General features: G+C 34.0%; 1 protein-coding gene across 5 annotated transcripts; it reads right to left on the reverse strand.

The window, feature by feature from the left end:
- Nucleotides 1-3864: 3864 nt before the first annotated feature.
- LOC122292779 (villin-1) lies at nucleotides 3865-17651 on the reverse strand. Of its 5 annotated transcripts, none has more exons than XM_043101285.1 (22): nucleotides 16572-17649; nucleotides 16075-16174; nucleotides 15608-15676; nucleotides 14927-15163; nucleotides 14143-14320; nucleotides 13916-14048; nucleotides 13398-13563; nucleotides 12239-12389; nucleotides 12072-12157; nucleotides 11820-11975; nucleotides 11443-11511; nucleotides 11072-11140; nucleotides 10842-10979; nucleotides 10063-10200; nucleotides 9487-9634; nucleotides 9352-9362; nucleotides 8366-8506; nucleotides 7926-8051; nucleotides 7263-7325; nucleotides 5591-5798; nucleotides 5034-5212; nucleotides 3865-4216 (listed from the first exon to the last, which is right to left on the reverse strand). In XM_043101285.1, exons 1-22 carry the CDS (start codon nucleotides 16625-16627, stop codon nucleotides 4103-4105), a joined length of 2736 nt encoding a protein of 911 aa, XP_042957219.1. In that variant the 5' UTR covers nucleotides 16628-17649; the 3' UTR covers nucleotides 3865-4102. The 5 variants fall into 5 exon arrangements, 4 of the variants coding, with proteins under 4 accessions (XP_042957219.1, XP_042957220.1, XP_042957221.1 ...); XM_043101286.1 differs by having other exon boundaries at nucleotides 10063-10191; nucleotides 16572-17648; XM_043101287.1 differs by having other exon boundaries at nucleotides 5034-5191; nucleotides 16572-17648.

Below are 17651 nucleotides of genomic sequence, written 5' to 3' on the forward strand. Positions count from 1 at the left end.
ATGTTAATTCACTTAATTGATAGAATAGCGACCGTGCAAAGAGAGAGAGATGGGTCGGCATCTCGATAGGAAAGAGAATGAAAGTTCAATGAGAGAGAGATGAACAGTAGGTGGCAGAGAGAGAGAGTAAAATGAAGAAGAAGAGAAGACGCTGTGAAAATTAAATCTAAACTACAACCCATTTGATTTATTAAACCAAATAAACCAAATGACGTAGTTTCAATTTAAATTTTTTTCTAAACAATTTGTACAAAGTGATGCCATCGTTTTATTTAATATATATATTATATCAACCGATTTGCTTAGTTCAAACCGAGACCAAACCGGATCAACGTCGATTTTTTCAAATTTCCATCTTTTATTGATTGGTTCTTCAGTGGTTTCGACTAGTTCTCTACCAATTTCAATCAATACTAGCCGGTTCTATTAGTTCCTTTACACTCCTAGTCGATTGGATTGCCCAAATAGCTTATGGATCATATATCTTTATCTTTATATATAAAAAATGTGTATGTAACGGAAAATCTTGTTTTAACGGTTTTTCATATTTTTCTGTTAAAATTAACATTGTTTGTTTAAATTCGTGTGAATGTAACTAGCGTATGGAATGAATACATAAATGACATTCAATGATATAAGATGAAAAGTTACATGGAGAATATTTCAAGATAAAAAAGTTACACTACGTTTTGGGGATTAATCTGCATACGAAGCGGAAGTGGCTTGTTGCAGTCAGTTTTGTTATATTAAAAAATATATATATAAAGAAAAATAAAGCATCGGCTTTTCAGATCCATTTTCGATCGAGCATTATACTCATAAGTCCTATATATTACATATTTAATATTTTTTATTTTTTTAAAATTTTTTTTAGATTTATTCTTTTTAAATTAATTCAATTTTTCTATTTATTATGCATATGCCAAACATTTGATAAAAGAAAAAAATTTTAAAAATTAAAATAATAGATTATATTTGGTGTATGAACTTATGTTTAGAATTTTTTTTTCGATCCACCCTTCGTCTCCCCTTTCCCAAATCTCTTCTTTTTCATTTTTTTTTTAATTTTTTTTTTCCATTCTATTTTTCATGCCCTTGAATAAAATAGATGATTCATCCACGGTCCAGAAGCTTAAGCACAAAATCGTAAAAGTTTGCTCTAAGATTCAAGAAAAACCAAACTTCCCAATGGCATTCACGTGGATTTTTTTTTTCTCCTCTTTTACTACCTTGATTAAAAAAGAAATGTAAGAAGCCTCTAGAAATTTCTCTTTCATCTTTTTTTGATTCCTTTTGCTCTAAAATAAAATTATCAATCGTAGAAGGCAATGTGCATCTCTCTTTAACTATCTTCAAGAGAGAGAGAGAGAGTGAGAGAGAGAGAGAGAATTTGTGTGCGAGAATACACTCGTCGATGCCGTTTACGGTGACTTTTCGTTGGAGGAAATGACTCAAGTTTAATCTTTGGGCATGTTTTCTCTCGGAAATGAGCTCTGTAATTCTTTGTAGAGATCGTAATTCTTTTTGAAAGGGTAGAAATGTTGAAATAAGGGGACAAGGCAAATTAATAAAAAATAAAATAAAAAATGAAGTCATGAGTAGTAGATGAGTAATTCTTTCTGGAAAGGTAGAAAAGAGATTTAGATTTATGCCGGAGGCCGAAGTTTTGTTCTTCATCTTCATTATTTTTCTTTTGAAAAATAAAAAATAAATAATGCTGACATCAGATTCGTTCACATTTTGAGTGCACAAGTTGACTGTAGGTAGCGGGGCTCAAGATGCTAACAGAGATAGAGTGTCTAAATATATATGGATGGCTAGGTGAACCACTTGTTTAGGGAGTCATGAGTGATTAATGAACGTATACAAATTTTTAATAAAAGACATACAAATTTTATATAGATCATAATTTTTATATTAAAAAGTTACATGATTTTTATTTATTTAATGTTAGTTTAAAGCCGAGAATAATAACAATACAAATATATATTCTGAATTTATTTTATAATATAATTTATTAATCACAATAATTACAATAATGAATATAGTTTATATAATAATAAGTAATTAAAGATTAGTTATTATATTTCTCTTTCTCCTTAACATATACACATGTATTAGGTGCATAAGATGTGAATCCCTAAATAAAATACACGTGTATTATACGTTTCCTTAACTCATATTATTGAGTATTCCAAATTTAAAAATCACATATAATACAAGTGTGTTTAATCAAAGTTTTTTTTAATTTATTTATTTTTAATATTAGTAGGATGTAGCTTTCGTTAAGTCATATTCCACACATGGACTTGCTATGATGGGCACGTGACAAAGGCCGTGATCCTTGAGCTAATCAAGATAGAGTAAATTTGGCCAACAATTTCAAAATATATTTTATGATTTATATATATGCTATATATAGAAAATATTATAGTATAAATTTTATAAAAAGAATGGATGATTTAACTTTATGTTGACCCTGATCGACTCAACCAACAGAAACGTAAAAATTTTAATGTATTCTCTATTGATCATCTTCAGGATGACACAAATTGATGAGTTATAATACAAATATCAAATGACACATATTTTGAACTACCGTTTGTGTTAGACTTTTATTAAATTTTTTATATGCATCTTTGTTAAAATTATAGATGTTATAAACATGTATTGGATTATATGATATTTCGAACTAATTTTTTATTTTTTCCAATATGTCTAAAATTAATAAGTAAAATCAATCATTTTTATAAAATATATATAATTTTTTATAAATAATCATTTCATAAAACTAGATAAATGTACTTTGCACGTTGCTTCCATCTAATATATATATATGAAAGATTACGTATGTTAAATGTTCATTATTATCTTTACATCTTTTTAACTCCACGAGATAATGTTTAGAAAATTATTAATTTATTTTATTAAAAGATACAAGTAAATAAAAATAATAATTTATGGTATCACATTAACCGAATGGATCGAGAATGAAGGTGTATGATACAAGAGATTGATTATTCTATTTTTATACTGATATGTAGAATATATTATTTACTTTATTTAAATTATAAGATTTAATTTGTAAGATTTAAATTTTAAAAATTATCTTTTAAATTAAATAATTTCATATAAGCATTTTATTAATTGTGTTATCTATACTGAGTTATAAATTTTTTTTCATATATATACATAGATATATCACATTTTGTATCTATAGAAAAAAAATGATATATTAAATTATTAATATAGTATATAACATCACTCTTATTAAAAAAAATGATTGATGTAAGTGTTTTGATGCAGGAATTGCGCACAAAAGGAGATGTAAAAAATAAAGCAATGGGAGATGTGCGCAATTCCTGCACCAACTTCCTGCCTGTAACATCACTATTATCTCTCACCTACTTAAAACCTACTAATTCCAATAAAATTTAGAGATATATTTTTCTTAGTTGCTATCTAGCCGCATACACCACACACTATATTAATTTTAATTTTAAATTTATTTATTACTATTAAATTAATTGAGTTCTTAAAATCATCATCTCTATACTACATACTTACTAAGGAAAAAAAAATAAAAAAATCAAAATCAAAATAAATATACTATATAAGAATAATGAGTAGAATTTTATTCTTCCTTACTTTCACGTTCACTTATTGCTGTCATAATATTATACAGCAGCTCATAACACTGTTGAGGGTTGCATGCAGTTCCTCCCAGCTTTGACACCCATATCTTAATTACTTTTCCCGCTGGGTGTTCCTATATTCATGCGCTCATGGTGTTGAGCATAGGCCAGCTAGTAGCAACCCAGCATTGAAATTCAGGCCGGTACTGAATAATATCAACCAAAAAAATAACCGAAAATAAAAATTCTATTTATAAGTCTCTGTATTCACACCGACTCGAAAATATAATAACTCTAAAAAAAAATTGACAAGAGAGAGCAAGTACTACAATCACGGATTTCACAGCAGAACAGGGATTCAAGCTTACATCGGACATAAAGTAAGGCATTCATTGACCTTTGGGTTTGTAAAACTCCCATGGTCCAATCAGCATCTTGTTCTATTCTCAACATAGCAACTAGCATGCCTAAAATAGATTAAGAGACATCTTGAGCTTGTTTTGTCTCCATTTAGGAAGCTCGTAGAAAGCACCTTTTGTCATTCCAAATTTGCCTTGAAACTCTTCGTCTGATAAATATGCCTGAAGCCACAAGATATAAGGGAAGATCTCCAGTTTAAAAGATTGATCGTAGTGTAGAGAGTGATGATATACGTATGAATGTAAAATCCATATAATCAAACTACAGCATAACTGCATGAAATTTCTGTTGCAGGGTATATAATAATGATTATACACTGAAATTTCGGAAAACATTCCTGGCACAATGGCGCAGCCGGACCTTTTTTTTTTTTTTTTTTTTTTGTTGTTGGGGGGAAAGGAATGATGGTGAACATCATGGCAAGGGAAACCGGTTTACTCCAAGATTTTCAGATTTTGGATTTAACATATTTTTAGATCCAGTCTAGCGCAACTTAAAAAGTACTATGACCGGGTTATGGAAAAAAGATGTGGACTTTCTGTAACCAAAAAGGGACCCTTGATCAAAATAATAAGCTGCTATAATATGCATCCTTTCTCGATTCTAGAACCTTAGGTACAGTCATGCGGTGTCATTTTCCAACAATTATGTTACTGTCTATCCTAGAAGTGTGAAATAAAAGAATGAATCATAGATTTCACAGCCCTTCCATTATAATAAAGAGACATCAAATTTTCTATGAATAACATAGTTTTAGGGCAGTGATCTTAAGTTCAAATCCTTTTTTTTTTTTTTAATTGTTATTATTATTTTTTATAAGTTAAGTTCGAATCCTAGTTCTACTCCTACAGTTGCCATTATGCTGCAATGGCGTGATTGGTAGAAAGATAGAGAATTTTTTTCAATTGGTTTTGAAGTGTAATCTGGAACATTAAAATTGGCCAGACTTCTCTCTGTAAAGAAGGAAGATGTATGTACCTCTCTTTTGGTCACATTTATGCCTGCTACTGGGTCATTAGACATCACTTTCAACCGTTCATATGGATATATCAAGAAATTTACACAATCCCCACTTCCATCAACTTGGATGTAACTCGCACTCTGAGAAGGTGACCTTTGCTCTGCTGCTGGAGAACCTGAAGACACCAGAGATTCATCTGCCCAGTGAAGTTGCAAGAAGATAAAAGCAAGGGAATAAAACACGGATACGAAAGTCCCAGAAACTATTTACTGCAAAGGTAGCCCAAAAAGAAGCCATGCAACCCACCTTCCAATTCAAAGGCAGGGATGCACAACATCTTACACCACTTCAGTTGTTCAAATTCTGCCTATGACTAATAGAAACAAATGGTTAAACTGGACAACCAAACCCAATATTTACACAGCTCTTAACCCAATCATCTTATGTGTATCTTATTGATTGAACGCTACATATTGGGCTATTAAACTCATCCAATTTGTGCAGAAAAATATATTTCACTGGTTTTTGTATCACTCCATGAGTAAATTTAAGAGTTCTCCAATATGATCATTACCATGAAGAGAAGATCCTGAAAAGAGCTTCCGGGCAATTGGGGCTGGTCTAGAAAACAGATGATTGCTTGAAGACATTGAATTTGAGCCTGAAACCATTGATGCTGGAGATACACTTCTTCCCTGTCCATTGGAACTCACAGACTGGCTTCTCGAACTATCTGGTGTAGTCTCCCTGGAGTATGCCTTCCACGAGTTTCTTCTAGATACCTGAACGCTCATGCAAAGGAGTTAAAAAGAAAAAAGGGAAAAAATGTCCTTGAGTTGATCCACTTAAAAAATTCTAATATTTTGAAAATTTCAAAGCTCACTACTAAAAATATAAAAGATCAAGTTAAAAAAAAAATGAGTCTTCTACCAAGATTGCTGGGCTTATTAATTACATATTTAAAGAATTCCTGCAAATGAATCATCTGCCTGATGCAGAGGCAAGCTTCACTGTCCATGAAAGTACGACAATATTAGGTGCCACATCAGTAATAATTCTGGCCAACCACTGAAGGTGATATAACCAATAATTTGATCACTTGATTGAAAATTAACCCAGTTGGTGAATTAGAGATCTTGGGTTTTTGTCAATGTTTTAAGAATCGTTCCATTCCGGCCGGAATGGCCGGAATTTTTCATACCGGAACAGTGACCGGAATGGGATAGGTATCTATTCCGTTCCGGGTCAAATTCCGGCCGTTCCGGTCAAATTCCGGCCGGAATTCCGGTATTCCGGCCGGAATAGTAATTCCGGTCCGAAATTAAAATTAAAATTAAAAAAAAATAAAAAATAGCTCTTTTGTAAATAAGTTGAAAAATAATAGATAAAATTGTACTTTTAGAATTCAAATACCCCTTTTCGTGCACTAGAAGTATTGTTACTTTTAATAATCTGTCCATTCTTTAATTTTTTTTCCTTTATTTTTGTATCTTAACTCAAGTTTGTGATTTTTTTCAATATATATTCATTGTATAAATCTTTAATTCTTCTATATATACACATATACATATCACACTTACATATATATGTATTTATTTTATTAATTGTTAGTTTATATATACATATAAATATTTATATATAATATATAATTAATTCCGAAACGGTACACCAAAAAGTACCGGTACCGAAATATTCCATTCCAGTCCCTCAACCGGAATGATCTCCGGAACGGATTTCAAAACTTTGGTTTTTGTCCCAGACACCACTAGAGCAGTCACTAAAACTAAATTTTTTAGAGTCAATGGAGCAACCCAAGCATATAGTACTTGAGCGGACAGTTGTGATACTTGGGTATTGGCATTCCAAAAGATCGGAATATTACCTCATGCCAAAAGTCATAAATGTGTGCTAATAACAGTATTTATAGGCTATAAAATGATAGACACCTCAAGTATTATGTTGATGCACGCCACATCACTTGACAATGTCGTGCTTAGACTGTTCACTGAATCAGGCTCTATGTTACCGTAATGGAAGTAGCTGTTTCCCATCAGTGACACTGGCATGACGACTATATTACAGTGACCAAGTGACATTCTTGTGGTTTGATGATATAATGTATTAATGTGCTTTCAGGAAATGGACAAAAGAAATTCATTGCCAAACCAATAGAACAGGATGATTAAACATAAAAGACTTAAAACACCTCGTATTAAACGAAAGTAACCTTCAGTGGATTCACTCACTTCTAAATTCTGTGGCTTTCCCTTCAGAAGAGCAAGCTTCCGTTCAAATGAGTTCCCATGCATCTACAAGGCAACAATTCAGCTGAAATTGTTAACCAAACCTGATGGCACTACTAAACTGCAAGCAGAGGTCAAGGTAATATCATAGATACATTCTCTATTTTACATGGACCCAGGACTCAACAAATTATGTCAGGTGCCAGGATATTTAGTTTTACAATCATCCTCACATTCAGATGAACAAACATCCAAAACGGCTTTCAAGTTCCAGTTCGTATCTACGACTACGTAACACAGCATGTTGAAAATTGGAAAAAAAATCATTACAAATATGACCCTCTAGCAAATTGGGGACTGTCTCTCTCTCTCTCTCTCTCTCTCTCTCTCTGTGAACATGCTTGTTATATACATTTTCCAAGACATTTTCTAAGAAGAGTCAAGTTCAAAAATATTTTAAGGCATCTCATGCATTAAAAGAGCACATGCCCAAAACATCTCAAACTCATGCATGTCCAAAACAAAGCCTGAATCAAGTAATTTGTGAAATCTTTCTGCTGCCTCATGAAAGTAGTTGGCAAGACCATGAACAGTTGGCAAGATATACATACAAAAGAACTCAGTATGGGATCACCACGTATCATTTTAGGAAGGTTGTGATCTTACATTTGCCTTTGAGGAATCCCATTCGAAGAAATGAGTGAAAAACGGTGGCTCATGCCCTTCCGTGACAATAAAGATAGGGGTCTCCAGAGATAGCCCTTCAACGAGAATGTCCATCTCAAGAAATTTCTGCCAAATTTGAGTGAGACTTTAATAGATGGGAATCTAGAGACAAGTGAAGGGCATCAAGGCATTGTTGATTGAACTTTAAACTTTTACTTAAGAGGCATATGGGCTAACTAAATTTCCCGGTATACTAAATATATGGCACCCTTGCATTACAGGCATACCCTCTGAAACTATATGAGTAATCTGGATTCATATATATGCGAGTGTGGAGAAAAATATTTAAGTTGGGTGTTGGTGGGTTACATATCGTTCCAAGACAATGACCTTTAGTGCTGGAAAATGATATATAAATAGTTTAAAGCAAAAAAATTTACCAGACCAAGAGTAAGAGCTTGTTGCTTTGATCTAATATTTGAGTGGCATCCAATCCAGACATATATTTCTCTGTGACAGTCTAGTACTAATACGTCTTCAGTAGTTAAATCATCCTGTGAAAAATTGTATATCTCTTTCACCTGAAAAAAGGAAAAAAAGAAAAAAGAAAAAAGAAAAAAGAAAAAAATCAGGCCACACTAAACATAGAATTTCTTAAACAGAATGAAAGGGGTATTGAGGAATATTTACAGACATCATAAAACCATATGAGAGTAATTGTCTGTAAGAACCATTACAGTTCCTATATATAAATAACAAAAATCTAGCCTAGATCCTGAACGCAGCTTCTTTATTTTTAGTTGGAATTTTCTGTGGAGGTTATGAATACAATACTAATTGAATTTTACAGAATAAGCAGCCTGAAGAACCGTGCTTTCTTATTTAATGTGGAGGATCTAGTTGGAGAAGAACAAGAGGTACTCAGAGGTAAAAAGTTCCATAGGAGTCAAAATGGGTTTTCTTGAGGAACTACTAGCTGGGTTTGATTCATCCTTCATATGGATATTTCATGTTCACCTTCAGAAGCATTGATCCTCTTAAATTCATGGGCGGTTATTTCTACTTTTGTATTTATTTAGCTGGGGGGTCTTTTGTTACCTTGTGTAAGGTAGCAGTCCTTTTCTGTTTATGCTTCACTTATTCTATTTAGTTCCTAGAACTTTCTGAAAGGCCTTTAGACTGAATTTCACATCAAAGATTCTCCTAATAACATTCCGAGGGATTTGATGAAAGTCACTTTTCCAGAAAAAGTATACTGGTCCTGGCTTTCTTGTAACTGGTTCTGAACTCCCAAGAATTTGATAAATCATACAATCAAATTTAAATTTTACTTCCAAGGAGAAATGAATTTTTTTTCCAGAAAGCATCTTGAAAAGTTTATATTTTAGCGGTGTATGAATGCTTATGAAGGGTATGCTAAGTGTACCTTGAATTCATCTGAAATGAGAAATTCCAACCATGTAGCAAAGGAACCAGAACCCGCCGTTAGAAATTTTTACAGCTGAGATATTCTGAACCAAGGCAGAGTGACATTATCTCTGGACATGGGTGTTTTGCCTACCTTCACTGACGTTCACCACAAACAGATGTGGATCTTCTGTGTATCCTTTCATCTCTTTTTCCCTTGGATACTCTGCCTTCCCACCAAGTGCATTCCAGAAAGTATCAGGTTCAGTCCCTTCCCTCACAGAAGTGGGTTGCCATGTTGGCTGCAAACAGAAACAAGATAATATTTTTTTTTTTTTTATAAGTAACAGAAACAAGATAAATGAAGTTTCGATAAACAAATATCACAAAATACATAAAAGAAAAAAATAGAGAAAATCTATCAATCTCCAGATTAATCATGCGACATTCACCTATGGAAGGCCAAGTCCTCCAATGAAAATAATTGCATTTATTTATTTTTTTGATAAGTAAAAGAAGATATATTAGAGCAAGAAAAGGGCAAGGCCCGAGTACACAGGGGGTATACAAAGAGCCTTGCTAAAGGCTAAGAGCTGCGAAGGGCAGCATAAAGTTCAGTAAAAGAAGTGCCATTTAAATAATTGCATTTATTTTCATGGTCTTAATTCATAATTTTAATGTAAATAAAGATTGCAAAACCACATCCACGTTCAGACATGTCATTACATACATCTATCAGCTCCAGCATTCTGTCAAGGAGATCATGGTCTTGGGTCGAAGAGAGATTCCCAATCCAAGTGAAGATAAATGTTTCAGTTTGCAGAATGTAACAATAGGATGAGTTCAGCGAGCTTGAAACCTGCAACAGCTTCACTCCGTAGTCAAAAGATACTCAAATCAAGGGGCTATGCACTTCTGGTGCAGTGCTAATAAAGCACTGAGGAAAGAGACAAATTCACTATAGATTCTAATTCCATCATGGTAAGAGAAAACAAAGTTGTGCACGACACATAACATCCAATGTTTGTATTAAAGATATAAATATGTCTAGGACACTTTTTGTGGGGGCTCAGAAGCAGATAGAGGATCTAAAAAAAGTGACCTACCCACCCGTGGGTAGCCCAAGTGGTAAGGGCGAACTTGTGTGCATGAGCCCCATGTCACAGGTTTGATTCCCCCTGAGATCAAACTGCAATTTAAGTGGGAGGCCATGGCAATGGGTTGCTATGCTAGTCTCCCTAGGGGTTTAGGTTCCATGGGTGAGTCCTAAGGGCTTTGCCATGGGGTGGCTCCCCTGTCATTAAAAAAAATAAAAAATAAAAAAAAAATAAAACGTGACCTCAAAATAAACAGCAACAAGTGTCATAACCCAAAAGGATGCTTAAGAATGCATGCATTAGCATGAGGGATGAGAGAGCAAGTTTGAAGTCAATAATTAGATAGATTGCAACTCGCTTATAAGTGAGTCAAAGGTGTCCCCATTAGATACATTAATTTGTTCAAACTCACTGGATCAAGTTGGATGGCTTGCATATTGTGTGGACTTGTCCCTTGAACTCGGAAAAGAGCTGTTTTGTTTTCACCATAAGTTTCATCCGTCAAACCATTCTCTGCGATAAATTTCTTGTATCCTTTACTCATCCCTCCCTACAAAAGAGGAAAGATGGAAAAACCATCTCACACTTACAACAGATTATCTTGGGAGAAAAACTATATGACTTAAAAAGTGAGGAATTAACCTTGAAAATGATCAATTTCTGGATAATCGAGAAAAATTGAACTGGCTCATTATCTCCAACCACTTGAGCCTGAATTAAAACATTTGAGGTAAATAAAAAATCTTTGTCCAAGCAATGGAAGATGGTCAATATGTCAATAATCTACATGTGCAGCATATGAAAATGATCAAAAGAAGGTAGCAAAGTCGAGAGATTATTATTATCATTATTATTGATAAGTAGCACAGCTGAGGAATATTAATACTTGCAAGTATCTTAATTCACAATTCACATGCAGCATACCAGGTTAGCCACTTAAATAAGCTACTATTATGTTTTTTTTGTTGGCAATTCAATAGATCATGTGCAGAACAATGAAAATTAGAACTAACCAAAACTGGATTTCCCTTGGTTGAATCAGCAATTGCATTCATATGGGAGATGGTGGCCTTTCTATCTTCCTGAAAGCATGACAAGAAACAAAAAATAGTAATGATGAGATGATGATGATATAATTCATATGCTTGTTCGTTATTAGAAACGAAATTATTGACTCAGATGCATTATAGAGTTTTGCCAGAAAAAGTCAGGAAAGAAAATTTAGAGCTAGTCTGGGAGAAGATATAGCTTGCTACTTAGAAAATGTTTGCAAGACAAACCAGAGTATGTCACTGGTCTTTCAAGTTGCAACCCATTAACACCAGTTATAATAGCCATTAGTTTCAATTAAACAAAAAACACCTAGGAATAAATGATACGCCATGTTTACCATTACACTGCTGCAACCAAGCCATGCAAAAAACAGATTCTCATCCCTATCATTTCCAGCATATGTAAACTGCACCAAATAGCAATCCCCACTGAAGAGTTTTGTCTGTTCTGGAACTGGAAGAAGGGATAACTCATCACCATTTACCCTCCAAACCTGAAATATTAAGACTACATCAACACAACCTACACGATCTCTTGAGCTGACATCCATAATTCAAAGAGAGCAGCACAGTTTTATTTGAGAAGCTACTTTTAGTGTGCCTCTGCAATTTATAAAAGGCTCGCAGTCTTCTTCAGGAAGTTCTTTCACATCATAACCCTGTTGCTTGAATATTGCTGCAAAAGATAAATTGAAGATTATAAATAATACAACTACAGAAATACTACTTTTTCGCAAATTGGCTAAAGGTACCAGACCTGCTACTTTCCCTCGACCTTCCTCATATAGCTTGGGTTCCACTTTTTGAGGCCAATCATCAAAGTATGACCTAAATATGGAACTTTCTAATCCTTCAGTTAAAAAGGTTAAATGGGTCCCAGTTGACCTGTTCTGATCTCTGAGGAAACCCTGCAAGGAATAAACCAGCAATCAGTAAGCATTCATTGAAAAAGAAGCCTTCCAAGTGTATGCAACAAAATTTCCTTGTACCCAATGACATTACTTACAGATGCTCAACGATTTCACTTTTAAAGCGCTTTTAATTATTTCAACTGATTTTGTTGTAGTTATTGTGCCATTGTATCGGTACAAAATTCTTATTTTATATCAGCCTTGATGGAACCATATCATGATATAGGACAAGTGTAACCAGCCCCATCTGTTGTTAACAAGGTTGTGAACTTGCCTTCAAATTCTTAAGTTGCTGTCTAGACCAAAACAGTTATCTCAGCACAGGATATATTAGTAATTTATGAAAAGACTAGAGTAGCGTATGACATAGGTTAGGACAAAGTTGGCTCCACATAATCCAAGTGAGGGCCAACTAACGGTTCCATGCCTCTCTTTAAAATTTCAATTCCCAATGAAGCAGTTTCCTTTTTACTTCTTTTACTTTCCTATTTTTTTGCCAATTAGCAGAGAAGACGACATAACAAATTTTTTTCATAATTCTCTTGACTGCTAACATATAACCAACAGTGACAACTTGAGCATGTGCATCAAATGTGCAACTTGCTGACTTACAAAAATGATAAGGAAAGCTTTCTTTGATGATAAAGATAAATCCTTGTATTCCCAATCACTTCACAGATAAATTGTATGAATTCAAATAACACGTAATGTTAAACTACTGAACAATGATGATAGCTAGTTGTAATTTAACAGTTTATATATATTAAAAATTTCTTGGATGCAATGACAAATCTGTTCGGCCACGCCATCCTATTGAAAGCTATGTCATCATTAAATCAATAGCTTCAAATCAATTTCACTAAATTATTGTACCATTGTCCTTTCTGATCAGCTTTCCTCTCTCAGTAAGCGTTGACTTTTCAGAACAACTCAATGATCTGTCTTTCATGAGTGAAACTCCCATAAGAGGGGGAGAGGGATAGAGGATGGAGAACTAATTCTTACCTCTGCTGCTGAGATTGATATCTTCCGTTCTGAAATCGAACTGTGTCTTCCCATCCAAACAAAAACCTCGGCACCACAGTCCAACAAGTAGCACTTGTCTGTCTCAAGCATTTTCTTATGCAATGAATCTGTTCCAGTTTGACATAGTTTGCCCTGTATGGTTATCCTGTAGATAAGAATACCTTAGAATATTACTCAGAAGCATGCTATTCGATGCAAAATCAATTAAGAGAAGACAAAGACGCACAAGAACAACTTTCTATCATCTGCAATCTGAACGAAGCACATTTTCTGAGTCGTGATTGATATTAAGAAAGTCCTAAGTCTGAAGTATAAGGTATTTTGTATTTTGTATACTGTTTTTTCAGTATTCAAAGAATATACTATACATTCACTACTAGTATGAATATTTACATCTCACTCCTCTTAGGCCTAAGAAAAATTGCTGGGTTTTTTAAATATCGAATTAAAAGAGATTGAACCAGCAAATGAATGTTGAAATGTTAAGGCAAACTCACCATGATAGTTTCACAGGAGGAGTATCAGACTGTTTCTGAAAAGAAGAAGGAGAATCCCGAGGGATGGGAGCAAAACCACCAAATAAACTCCAGAATTCCCCGACATCAGAATCACCGACAAACTTTCCATCCTCTGCAGCATTTGAACAATTGGCAGATGGAATATCTTTTCATTGAAAGGGGAAAAAAAGAAAAGGAAAGAAGAAAAGAGACAAAAAGATCCCGACCTATAGTCGCCACCTCACATTTTCCGCCATGCTTATTCTCTTTGATATACTGAACAACCTCCAAACCTTTAGCCCTTTCTTGTATGGTAGAGTTGCACCCGCTGAAGAGGAAAACTTTTGATGCAGTGTCAAGAATGAATACATCATCATGGTTCAAAGATGATCTAGAAAAAGGCACCTGCGAACAAGCATACCATAGAGAGTATACTCGTGACATTTTTCAACTAGACACATAGAATAAAGAAACAGTTGGGATCTGTTAAGAAAATAAAATTGGAAAGTTAAACAATTTCAACAACTAGAACAGATTATTTAGACTTATCTTGATCACATAAATCGATTTCATGCAAATTAACTAAATTACATGCATAATTAAAGTACATAACACACAGACAAACCATTACTCAATATAAAAAACATACTATAATAGTCACCAATGTTACATCATATTGAATTATTAAAATGGTGATATAGAGCATCACAAACACTAAAGGATTTATTTACTTTTAATGAGTTGTCCATGATAATGATTTGGCCCTTTAAGGTATAGTAGGATCTTTCAGCAAAAAAATTATGATGGGTCATTCATTAGCTTCAAGTGAAGCTTACTTCTTTACTGTGAACAACATGGTCAAGCTGACTTTGTATGCATCATAACACAACTAAAGAATTTACTTCAAATGAGTTGGTCATGAGAATGATTTGGCCCTTTTAAGGCAAAGAAGAAGGCTCCTTCAGTGAAAAAATTATGATGGGTCATTCATTAGCTTCAAATAAAGCTTACTTCTTTAATGTGAACAACATGGTCTCCCTTGCAAGTTAACAAGCTGACTTTGTACGTATCACCATTTAAGTGTGCTTCTTGTGAAGAGTATGCTCCTTCAAGAGGTATAATACAAGGTTTGAAGTATGACAAAAACTTTTGCGTTTCCAGGCCTTGAAGCTCCTTATATTGGACAGTGCAGGACCCTAGAGCAGCATCCAATTCGAGTGCCTTGTCAGATGCCATTGCTAAGTCCACCTGCCATTACAGCATGCAAGAGCAAAAGACTCAGAACCAATATCTGTCATCATATCCAAAGTATTTTCTGATTTTTCTCTACCATTACTGCCTTCGAATATATTGCCAATTACATATAATGTACATGAAGATCATCTGGACAACAATTGGCGATAAATTCTCAACAATCTCCTAGGTCAAATTCAGAAAAAATAATTCTCATGTATGCACCAACATTTCTTAAATTTTAGGCAGTCTTCTTAGCAGATATTTCTTACACCCACGTTTGCTCTGCCTTCCCCTTTTATGTCTAAATGGGGAACAAAATTGATGGAATTAAATTCTGACTGTCGACTGACATTTTGTTTAACCTAATAAATTTCTTTAATGTGACTCAGGAGAGCAGTAGGTGCAATGTTGAACGTTACCAAGTCAATGGATAAAGTGAGAGGATGGTGTGAATACCTCCTTTGTATCATTTCCCAGCCAATAATGCACGTCGTGCCAAGGAGGGCCGTTTTTGGGCAAAATTGTCTGAATCAAGCACAAATAAATGAAAAGGTCAAGTTCATTGCACGCTAAATGAAAGAAAAGAATATTCTTGTCCAGTGTTTACATATGCCAGCACTAAAGTTACAATACTCTGGAAAAGAATTCAATCACCAGTGGAATGAACTTTAACTGAAGATAGAAGTAGTAATTTATGGGAGAAAAACTTGAATCTTCAAATGTTGTGGAAAAGATCGAGTTTTTTGAAGTTATTTCAGTGTGTACGATTGAGGGATTTGGCAGTTCGGGCAGAAACATCGTTGAGTATGAAAGCTAGACTTACTCCAAGGCGATACAAGTCTTGATTAAGCGGGCATGTTCCATATGATGGCTTCTAAAATATCTATAAAGAAATAAAATGGACAAAGCATGCAATGACTTACATTCAAAACTACATATGCATTTCCAGCATAAAACTTTCCATGAGAAGATTTTGGGATGCGAACCAGCCGAAGGTTCTCGATACACCAGATCTCTAAACCCCTAAAATAAGAAAGTCAAGGATACAGAAATAAACTTGAATGATGAAACATAATGCACAATCAGTTGGTAAAACATATTCCACGCCAATTTTCCTTTTCAAGAGCTCCAATGAAAATTCAAGAACTGAAGTTGTATCTGCTTTGATTAGGAAGAAAGTGCCCATCTTTGACACATGAGCAAGTATTTTTTACAAATGCACAAGCTAAAAAATAATTTAAGTATTAATTGGCATCTCTTATAAGAGCAGAAAAGAAAAGTCACCATGTCGCACAATTCAAAAGCTTCGATCAGAAACAAAGAAGTGTTATCAAAGTCAAGTCATGGATTCTATTATAACTTATAAAATAAACGAATTTTATTATAAAGAAATGCAAAAATAAATTGCTTGTAAGGATACGCCTTTGATCCTGCACCCTCGAATGCTGAGTCGATGTCTTTACTGAGAAGAGACATCGTCTTTCACAAAGATCTTGTTACTCCACAAAATGACAACTGGAAACTTGCAATTAGTTCTGCAGTCCAGGCTTTGAGTTTCACTATTGCAAATGCAGATATGAGGTTCGCCTTTTTACATCAATAATATTTTTTATGAGAAAACGTTAATGCTTTTTCTCATTTATAATCCAATCAAATGATAAGCGTTAACTCATCTTAGATGAAATGAAAATCAACTAAATTTGTCAAATATGGCAATTAGATTAGTCTATCTACGAGTTCGGAATTATACAAAAAGATTCTGATATGTTGCCCAAGCATGATACAATCACTTGGACCCTGAAGTTCTTGGGTTTTATGGCTTTAACATAGTATCAAAGCTAGATCATCATCTCGAGATTGGACAATGTAGAAATGTAAAGTAGAGCAATGATAATACATCGCAATTTGCATCATAACCCCGTCTTAAACTTTGAATCTACTTAATACTTTTTGGGTTATCATCGTGTATATGATAACCCACATATCTGAAGTCATATGTTCTCTTAGCAACGTAGCTCCTATATTTTACACCTTGATATCACCCATCTTCGAAAAGAAACCTAAGCATCAATTAAGGAGTGTGAGCAGAAATAACATATCCCAACAAAAGGTCAGCCTGCGAAAAAAAACTGTTATCATATTCCTCCAAATTCATAGAAGCAAGTTATAGAAACGGGCAGAGACCCAATGTTTCAGCATGGAATTACTACCCTATCTACATAAGCAATCATGCACAAACAAACAGAATTTGAAAGACAATACAGAAAACCCCAGTTTTGCCAACGCCAACAAATTTCCAAGGATCCGTGGAATCGTTGTGGGTCTGAATGAAACGGTAGAGCACTGAAAGTCTGATCAAGTTCAAGATAAATTGAAAAAATAATAAGCAGAATTCAGTAAGTAAATCTTACCAATATCCTCTGTCATAAACAGGGAAGGATCAAAACTGGGATATTCCCGTTTCTACTGGCCCTTTGAAAAAAAAAAACAAATAAAAAAA

The sequence above is a fragment of the Carya illinoinensis genome, chromosome 13 (assembly GCF_018687715.1).
Source record: "Carya illinoinensis cultivar Pawnee chromosome 13, C.illinoinensisPawnee_v1, whole genome shotgun sequence".
NCBI classification, from domain to species: domain Eukaryota; kingdom Viridiplantae; phylum Streptophyta; class Magnoliopsida; order Fagales; family Juglandaceae; genus Carya; species Carya illinoinensis.